Source organism: Anolis carolinensis, chromosome X (assembly GCF_035594765.1).
Source record: "Anolis carolinensis isolate JA03-04 chromosome X, rAnoCar3.1.pri, whole genome shotgun sequence".
NCBI lineage: Eukaryota > Metazoa > Chordata > Lepidosauria > Squamata > Dactyloidae > Anolis > Anolis carolinensis.
The window spans coordinates 5454454-5465962 of record NC_085847.1 but is presented as its reverse complement, the minus strand read 5'-3'; the positions used below and the strand labels follow the sequence as shown (position 1 = coordinate 5465962).

Here is an 11509-nt window from a genome sequence, read left to right as displayed (position 1 = left end):
ACACATATGTATATATATTACATTTCTGTAATTTAATATTACATAATATATATATACACACACATATATATGTGTATATATTACATTTCTAATATATTACATAATTGTTAAAATACATATATATGCACACACATACATATATATATGTATATATATTACATTTCTATTACATAATTGTTAAAATATATATACACACACACATATATATGTATATATATATATATTACATTTCTGTAATTTAATATTACATAATATATCTATATACACACACACATATATATATGTGTGTATATATTTCTAATATTACATAATTGTACATATATTATACACACACACACATAACATAGATATCTATATATATATTAGAAGGTTGTGGCTGAACTACAACTCCCATCAGGCAGTTTGTCGTCTTCTGTGTGAATGGATTGACATGAGTCCAGGCTTCAAATCAGGTTGCGTTTTATTATTGTTTATTTGTTTGTCTCCTTGTTTGCTGGTGTTGTTGTTTGTTGTTGTTGTTTACTTCTTGACGATCTGAATGACGTCCTCGTCCTCGAGGGTGTGGTCCTTGCCCACCTTCTGCGGGTTGTGCTTCACGGACGAGCCCCACACCAGCGCACTGCCAACACGGACATACACGCGTGTCACCGACACGGATAGAGACAATGATACTATTCAACATCACTAATATATAATGAGATGATTTAGCCTAAATAGGAAGGTACTCAAATAAAGACTGAACTAATTTCATTAATAATATATTATTTTATATCAATTCAATGCGAATAATTTTATTAATATTTAATATCAGTTGGACAAATTTTGTTACATCAGTTGCACTAACTTTTATTAATATTGTATGAAATGGACTAACTTTATCATTAATATACTAGCTGTGCCCGGCCACGCGTGTAATTTTTATTTGACGTTATTTGTATTTTTAAAATATTTTTACTGTAAGTTATCTTTTTATTTATTATATTTTATTCATATTTGTTATATTATGATATTTATTACTATAATACATAATGTATAATTATAAATATAATATATATTATGATATTTATTACTATAATAATAATAATAAATATTATAATAAAATATACAATAATTTATTATTATTTTATATATAATACTAGCTGTGCCCGGCCACGCGTTAAAAATTGTTGCGTAATTTTTATTTGACGTTATTTGTATTTTTGAATTATTTTTACTGTAAGTTATCTTTTTATTTATTATATTTTATTCATATTTGTTATATTATGATATTTATTACTATAATACATAATATATAATTATAAATATAATATATACTATGATATTTATTACTATAATAATAATAATAAATATTATAATAAAATATACAATAATTTATTATTATTTTATATATAATACTAGCTGTGCCCGGCCACGCGTTGCTGTGGCAAAGTGGTGGTGGTATTGGTTAAAAATTGTTGTGTAATTTTTATTTGTATTTTTTATTAATTTTAAGTTATCTTTTTATTTATTATATTTTATTATTTTCTTGTATTATTTTTAGTTATTTTCTGTTATTATAGTATTTTATTGTATTAATTTTTTGGTATTTTTAATTATTTTTAGTGTTTTTTAATATTTTTTATTGGGTTGCTAGGAGACCAAGTTGGAGCTTAGCCTTCTAACTGGCAGCAATTGGATAAAAGCAATTATTCCTCTCTATCTCTAATTAGGACTTTATTTTTATTTTCTTTTTGTTGTATCAACCTAGAGGCGTGGATGATGGGTTGTGTTGTCAAATTTCGAGGTTGGGGGGCCTGTCGTTTTGTTGTTTTGTGGGTCGCCGTGATGCCACCACTCTTTTATATATATAGATCAATTGAACGTATTCAAATAAAGATTGAACTAATTTTATTAACAAATATTTTACATCAATTCTATTAATACTTTATATCAGATTAATTTTACTAGTAATATATTATTATATATCAATTCAATGCGAATAATTTTATTAATATTTAATATCAATTGAACAAATTTTATTATATCAATCGCACTAATTTCTATTAATATTATATCCAATGGACTAACATTATTATGGAAATATCAATTCAACAAGCCTCCGCCTGGGCCTCCCTCCCGCGCTCCACTTACTACTTGAACTCCTTGATGAGGTTCTTGTGGATCTTCATGCAGAAGTCCTCCACCATCGTCCGCGAGTCCGGCAAGACCACCGGCGACGTGTAGTCCGGCAGCTGCCCCTTGGGCTTCGTGTAGCTGTGGCACAAGCGGCGGGAGGGTTAGCATCCCATTCGCATACCATGGGACTGAGCCTGTTCGGGCACAGGACTCCCTTTTTGTATCCAGTCTGCTTCACACCTCGGTGGAGGTGGATAGGGAAGAAACGTGTCTGTGTGGTGAACCTCTTTGGTGTGGGAGGGACGGGACTCAGCCTGTTCAGGCACAGGACTCCATTATCCATTATTATTATTATTATTCACACCTCGGTGGAGGTGGATAGGGAAGAAACGTGTCTGTGTGGTGAACCTCTTTGGTGTCGGAGGGACGGGACTGAGCCTGTTCAGGCACAGGACTCCATTATCCATTATTATTATTATTATTCACACCTCGGTGGAGGTGGATAGGGAAGAAACGTGTCTGTGTGGTGAACCTCTTTGGTGTCGGAGGGACGGGACTGAGCCTGTTCAGGCACAGGACTCCATTATCCATTATTATTATTATTATTCACACCTCGGTGGAGGTGGACACGTAAAAAATGTGTCTGTGTGGTGAACCTCTTTGGTGTGGGAGGGACGGGACTGAGCCTGTTCAGGCACAGGACTCCATTATCCATTATTATTATTATTATTCACACCTCGGTGGAGGTGGATAGGGAAGAAACGTGTCTGTGTGGTGAACCTCTTTGGTGTGGGAGGGACGGGACTGAGCCTGTTCAGGCACAGGACTCCATTATCCATTATTATTATTATTATTCACACCTCGGTGGAGGTGGATAGGGAAGAAACGTGTCTGTGTGGTGAACCTCTTTGGTGTGGGAGGGACGGGACTGAGCCTGTTCAGGCACAGGACTCCATTATCCATTATTATTATTATTATTCACACCTCGGTGGAGGTGGATAGGGAAGAAACGTGTCTGTGTGGTGAACCTCTTTGGTGTGGGAGGGACGGGACTGAGCCTGTTCAGGCACAGGACTCCATTATCCATTATTATTATTATTATTCACACCTCGGTGGAGGTGGATAGGGAAGAAACGTGTCTGTGTGGTGAACCTCTTTGGTGTTGGAGGGACGGGACTCAGCCTGTTCAGGCACAGGACTCCATTATCCATTATTATTATTATTATTCACACCTCGGTGGAGGTGGATAGGGAAGAAACGTGTCTGTGTGGTGAACCTCTTTGGTGTCGGAGGGACGGGACTCAGCCTGTTCAGGCACAGGACTCCATTATCCATTATTATTATTATTATTATTATTCACACCTCGGTGGAGGTGGATAGGGAAGAAACGTGTCTGTGTGGTGAACCTCTTTGGTGTCGGAGGGACGGGACTCAGCCTGTTCAGGCACAGGACTCCATTATCCATTATTATTATTATTATTCACACCTCGGTGGAGGTGGATAGGGAAGAAACGTGTCTGTGTGGTGAACCTCTTTGGAGTCGGAGGGACGGGACTCAGCCTGTTCAGGCACAGGACTCCATTATCCATTATTATTATTATTATTATTATTCACACCTCGGTGGAGGTGGATAGGGAAGAAACGTGTCTGTGTGGTGAACCTCTTTGGTGTCGGAGGGACGGGACTGAGCCTGTTCGGGCACAGGACTCCATTATCCATTATTATTATTATTATTCACACCTCGGTGGAGGTGGATAGGGAAGAAACGTGTCTGTGTGGTGAACCTCTTTGGTGTCGGAGGGACGGGACTGAGCCTGTTCAGGCACAGGACTCCATTATCCATTATTATTATTATTATTCACACCTCGGTGGAGGTGGATAGGGAAGAAACGTGTCTGTGTGGTGAACCTCTTTGGTGTCGGAGGGACGGGACTCAGCCTGTTCAGGCACAGGACTCCATTATCCATTATTATTATTATTATTATTATTATTATTCACACCTCGGTGGAGGTGGATAGGGAAGAAACGTGTCTGTGTGGTGAACCTCTTTGGAGTCGGAGGGACGGGACTGAGCCTGTTCAGGCACAGGACTCCATTATCCATTATTATTATTATTATTCACACCTCGGTGGAGGTGGACACGTAAAAAACGTGTCTGTGTGGTGAACCTCTTTGGTGTCGGAGGGACGGGACTCAGCCTGTTCAGGCACAGGACTCCATTATCCATTATTATTATTATTATTCACACCTCGGTGGAGGTGGATAGGGAAGAAACGTGTCTGTGTGGTGAACCTCTTTGGTGTCGGTGGGACGGGACTGAGCCTGTTCAGGCACAGGACTCCATTATCTGTATTCAGCCCCCCTGAGTCCCCTTTGGGGAGATGAGCATGAGCCTGGGGGGGGGGGGCGCCACGGGGGTCCGGGGGGGGGGGCAGGGGCCACGTACATGCGGACGAGCCTGAGGTAGTCCCAGATGCGCTCGAGGAGGTCGTCGAAGTTCCACCGGTGGTGGGCCGAGATGGGGACGCAGTGGGGGACCCGGTAGATGATGTCCAGCTCCTCCAGCGAGATCTGGTCGATCTTGTTCAACACGTACAGGCACGGCACGTACACCCTACCGGAACAGGGTCATCATCATCATCATCATCACTTCACTAAATAGTATTGTTACTCAATATTATTCATCATCATCGTTTCACTAAATAGTATTGTTATTCCATATTATTCATCATCATTATTTCACTAAATAGTATTGTTATTCCATATTATTCATCATCATTATTTCACTAAATAGTATTGTTATTCCATATTATTCATCATCATTATTTCACTAAATAGTATTGATATTAACATATTATTCATCATCATTGTTTCACTAAATAGTATTGTTATTAAATATTATTATTAACGTATTATATTATTACAGGCACGACACATACATCCTAAGCACCAGGAAGGGACATTATACATATATAGATAATATAAATATAATAATAATGAAACATGAATACAATATCTAATAATATATAAATATAATAATAATGTAATAATAATAAACAAATATAATATCTGATATCTAATATATAATAATGAAACATCTAATAATATATAATAATATATAGTAGTAATGAAATGAATAATATGTAATAATATCTAATAATGTAATAATAATGAAACATGAATATACCTAATATAAAATAATTGTGTAATAATAATAAACAAATACAATATATAATAATATAATGAAACATGAATATAATAATATACAACACATGATATAAATATAATAATGAAACATGAATAATATATAAAATCTAATAATATAATATTGAAACATGAATATATCTAATAATATATAATAATAATAATGAAACAAATATATCTAATATATAATACAAATATAATTATAACAATAATGAAATGAATAATATATAATAGTATATAATAAAATAATGAAACATGAACATAATATCTAATAATATAATAATAATGTAATAATAATAATGAAACATGAATATAATAATTATAACAATAATGGAATGAATAATATATAAAACATAATAAATAATATAATAATGAAACATGAACATAATATCTAATAATAATATAATAATTATATAATATAATAATATAATAATAATAATGAAACGAATATAATGTAAATACAATATTATTGTATATAATATAAATAAATAAAATATTACATCGTATTGTATTATTATTATTATTATCATATTGCATTATATGATTAGCATTATATTGTATTTATTACTATAGTTATATTATTAAATATGATAATAATAATACAATACGATATATTTTATTTATTATAATATATTTTATTTATATTTATTTATATTTATTTATTAATATAGTTTATTTATTATAATAATATAACTATAGTTATATTATTAAATATGATAATAATAATAATACAATACGATATATTTTATTTATTATATTTTATTTATATTTATTTATATTTATTTATTAATATATTTTATTTATTATAATAATATAACTATATTAAGAATTACAATATAATGCTAATCATATAATGCAATATGATAATAATAATAATACAATACGATGTAATATTTTATTTATTTATATTATATACCATAATGTATTTATATTATATACAATAATATTATTATATTATTACATGATTCTGGGGGGCGGGGGCGGGGCGGGGCGGACGTACCGGTTCCCCTCGACCACGTCAATGAGGTCGTCGGCGGTGACGTCCGAGCGGAGGGTGACGTCCGCGTTGTGGATCTTGTACTCGGCCAGGATGCTCTTCACCGTCTCCGCGTCCAGCTCGCTCTGCGGGCACTAGAGGGGGGGGGCAGGTATGCCAATGAGGGGCGGGGCCTATCTGGGGCCCATGAGGGGGCGGGGCATGGGGCGGGGGCGGGGCCTCTGACCGTGGCGGTGAGGTTGATGCCGCCCTTGTCCTTCTTCTTGAACCCGATGTTGGGGGGCCGGCTGTTGAGGCGGATGCCGAACCCCTCCAGCTCGGCCTCCAGCAGGCGCTTGTGGGCGAGCGGCTTCAGCACGTCCAGCACGATCAGGATCAGGTTGCACGTCCGCGCCACCGCGATCACCTGCCGCCCACGGCCCTTCCCGTCCTTCGCCCCCTCGATGATCCCCGGGAGGTCCAGCAGCTGCGGGAACGAGGCAAGGAGGGCGGAGCCAAAGTGAAAACGCCACCCACGCACTGTACGTTGGGCTCCACCCCTCCTTGTGGAAAACAAGACACGGAGGGCGGAGCCAAAGTGAAAACGCCGACCACGCACTGTACGTTGGGCTCCACCCCTGCTTGCGGAAAACAAGATGAGGACGGAGCCAAAGTGAAAACGCCACCCATGCACTGTACGTTTGGCTCCACCCCTGCTTGCGGAAAACAAGATGAGGACAGAGCCAAAGTGAAAACGCCACCCATGCACTGTACGTTTGGCTCCACCCCTGCTTGCGGAAAACAAGATGAGGACAGAGCCAAAGTGAAAACGCCACCCATGCACTGTACGTTGGGCTCCACCCCTCCTTGTGGAAAACAAGACACGGAGGGCGGAGCCAAAGTGAAAACGCCGACCACGCACTGTACGTTTGGCTCCACCCCTCCGTGTGGAAAACAAGACAAGGAGGGCGGAGCCAAAGTGAAAACGCCACCCATGCACTGTACGTTTGGTTCCACCCCTGCTTGCGGAAAACAAGATGAGGACAGAGCCAAAGTGAAAATGCCACCCACGCACTGTACGTTTGGCTCCACCCCTCCTTCTGGAAAACAAGACACAGAGGGCGGAGCCAAAGTGAAAACGCCACCCACATCCCCATACAATTGGCTCCGCCCCCTCCTAGCGGAAACGGGGTGAGCGGAGCCAAACTGAAAATGCGGCCCACGTCCCCCCAGTTCCCGGACCTGAATCTTGGCGCCCTTGTAGCGGATGACGCCGGGGACGGTGGTGAGGGTGGTGAACTCGTAGGCGGCCACCTCGGAGTAGACCCCGGCCAGGTTGCTCAGCAGCGTGGACTTGCCCACCGACGGGAAGCCCACGAAGCCGATGCGCGCGTCCCCCGTCTTGGCCACGTCGAACCCTGGGACAGATATGTCAATGTGATATAGTACGAGGAGGGGAGGGGCCAAGCGCGCATATCAACGAGGGGGCGGGGCCTGGCTCACCTTCTCCGGGCCCGCCTCCCCCGCCGCCCTTCGGGGTGATGAGCTCCCGGCGGAGCTTGGCCAGGCGGGCCTTGAGCAGGCCCAGGTGGTGCGCCGTGGCCTTGTTCTTCTGCGTCCGGGCCATCTGCACAACCACAATCATCATCATCATCATCATCATGATAGAGCATAGTAATATCTATATATATAAAAGGGTAGTGACGTTTCGGCATCATCATCATGATAGAGCATAGTAATATCTATATATATAAAAGGGTAGTGACGTTTCGGCATCATCATCATGATAGAGCATAGTAATATCTATATATATAAAAGGGTAGTGACGTTTCGGCCTAGGGGAAAACAACAAAACTACACACATCCCAGAAACACTAAACTTGGCAGCACAACCCCGCATCCATGCCTCTCCAGCTACTCCAGGCTTTGAGACTGCAAGGCTATTCACTGCTATTCCACCTGGCCAACAAAGGATTCCCATCAGCCACAGCAACACGTGGCCGGGCAAAGCTAGTAATAAATAACATAACAATATAGAAGACGAAGACAGGGGATCTGCGCACCAGTGAGTAGGAATAATAATATAATCATCATCATCATCATCATCATCATCATCATCATTTAATTACTTATTAATCGCCCTCCATCCACGATGCTCTAGGCGATTTACAAGATAAAAAGGATAAAGGATAAAAATACATACATACAAATATTGATTAAAAATATTAAAATAGATTAAAAGCTCTAGTAATAATAATAATTACTAGTAATAATATAATAAAATAATAATAATAATAATATAGTAATAATATCTATATATATATAAAAGAGTGATGGCATCACGGCAACCCACAAAACAACAGGCCCCCCAACCTCGAAATTTGACAACACAACCCATCATCCATGCCTCTAGGTTGATACAACAAAAAGAAAAGAAAAATAAAGTCCTAATTAGAGAGAGAGGAATAATTGCTTTTATCCAATTGCTGCCAGTTAGAAGGCTAAGCTCCGCCCACTTGGTCTCCTAGCAACCCAATAAAAATAATAAAAAACACTAAAAAATAATTAAAAACACTAAAAGATTAATACAATAAAATACTATAATAACAGAAAATAACTAAAAATAATACAAGAAAATAATAAAATATAATAAATAAAAAGATAACTTACAATAAAATTAATAAAAAATACAAATAACGTCAAATAAAAATTACACAACAATTTTTAACCAATACCACCACCACTTTGCCACAGCATCATATAATATTGTAATATAATAATTTATGAATATGTTATATATTATTATGATATCATCATATTGTATTATTATAGTAAAATATAATAATCTAATACAGTAATAATATATAACGATATGATATATAATAATAATACGTTGTTATATATTATTATATTTAATTACATTATTTAATTGCTACTGAATTTTATACATTATTTTATTATCATATTATATAATTACTATAGCATGTTATTCCATCTTACATTATTTCATTATTATTATGTATCATTATATTATTGCTATATTGCATTGTACTGTTTTATATATATACAGTATAATAATATATTACATAATGTAATATCATATATTTATTACAGTATATTATTATATCATTGTTATTATGTAATAATACAGGCCATCTGCGCATCAGCGAGTGGAAATAATAATAATATAATAATAATAATAATAATAATAAGAAATGATATAGCGATATAGAATAATAATGTAAAATAATAACAGTAAATTATATAAAAATAATAATATAGAATAAGAATGGAGCATAATAATATAAATTAAGGGAAGAATTGAATAATAATAATATAGTAATACAATGAATAACATAATGTAACAATATAATAATAAAATAAATATATACATAACAATATAATATGATATAACAATATAGAATAATAATGTAAAATAATAACATAGTAAATTATATAAAAATAATAATATAGAATAAGACTGGAGTTTAGTAATATAATTAATTAAGGGAAGAATTGAGTATAGTAACACAATGAATAACAGCAGTATAAAGTAACAATATAATAAATAATGTTATATACATAAAATTATAATAATAATATATATAATATTAAAATATAATATTAACACAATGAATAACATAGCAATATAATATGATATAATAATATATATAATATTAAAATATAATATTAACACAATGAATAACAGCAATATAATGTAACAATATAATATAATAAATATTATATACATAACAATATAATATGATGTAATAATATATATATAATATTAAAATATAATATTAACACAATGAATAACAATAGCAATATAATGTAACAATATAATAAATGATATTATATACATAACAATTATATAATAAAAATATATAATACAGTACAATAATAAAATAATTTAAAACATGACATAATAAATTACATAAACTATAATACAAAATAATAATATAATAAATAAAAATATGAAAATGTAGTATAATATATAATATAAAATATGATAATAATATAAATAATATATGTAATAAAATAATATAATATATAATAGGAAATATATATATATAAGAAATTAATAATATAATATAATATATACGGTATGATAATATAATACATAATATTTCAATAATACAGAATAACAAATAATTTTACAAAATGATAATACAGTATAATTCAATAAATAATATTTAAATGAGCGACTCTAATACAGTATGGTGATATAATAAAATAAAATATCTTAATAATAATAATATAGTAAATCATACAAAATGTAATATAGGAGAATGTCTGGGAAGCCCCGCCCTCCTCGTGACGTCACTGCGGCAGCTCCGTCTCTCTCAGGCCCCTCCCCCTTCGTGACGTCACGGCCGGCCCGAGGCGCTTGTGGAGACGGCGAAAATCTCTCTCTCTATATATATTTATCGATCTATCGATCGATTTCAGGGCCTCGCTATCGATCGATGGGCCTATTTTATTTACCTCAGCCTCGATCTCGGCGATCTTGGCCAGCGTGGTGCTCATGGCGGCGACCGGGATGGTTCTGGCTGCGCGCATGCGCAGAAAGGGAAGCGAAGGGACACGCAATAATCTCGCGAGGCTCCAGTGAGAACGGCGAGAATAGGAGCCGCCGCCATCTTAGGAGAGGCAAACAAGTATACGCCTTGATGAGGAAACTCTCGCGGGATGTCAGGGAGCGGGCGGGCATTGGGCCCGCCGCCATCTTAAGAGAGGCAAACAAGAGCAGGCCCAACGAATGAATAATTAAACAAAAATATATATTTTAAAATAGTAATTGTAATAATATTAAATGAATGAATGGTTAAATAAAAATATAGTAATTATAACATTAAATGAATAAATAAAAATATAGTAATTATAACAATATTACACGAACAAATAATAATCAAATAAAATATATATTATTTAAAATGGCAATTATAATAATATTAAATGAAAAAATTAGTTAACTAAAAATATAGTAATAATGTTAAATGAATAAATATTTATAGTAATAATATTAAATGAATTAAATACAAATGTAGTAATTATGTTAATAAAATAAATAATGATCAAAGAATAATATATATTCTTTAAAATAATAATCATAATCCTATTATTTAAAAATATAGTAATAATGTTAAATGAATAAATATTTATAGTAATAATATTAAATGAATTAAATAAAAATGTAGTAATCATGTTAATAAA

The 11509-nt window shown here is 34.9% G+C and overlaps 1 protein-coding gene across 1 annotated transcript; it reads right to left on the bottom strand.

Moving 5' to 3' along the window:
- Positions 1-442: 442 nt before the first annotated feature.
- Positions 443-10864, bottom strand: LOC134292885 (developmentally-regulated GTP-binding protein 1-like). Its single transcript, XM_062958450.1, has 8 exons — positions 10781-10864; positions 7799-7922; positions 7538-7713; positions 6543-6782; positions 6320-6450; positions 4562-4729; positions 2131-2253; positions 443-619 (listed from the first exon to the last, which is right to left on the bottom strand). The coding sequence occupies exons 1-8, from the start codon at positions 10853-10855 to the stop codon at positions 520-522; spliced, it is 1137 nt and encodes a 378-aa protein (XP_062814520.1). The 5' UTR covers positions 10856-10864; the 3' UTR covers positions 443-519.
- Positions 10865-11509: the final 645 nt, after the last annotated feature.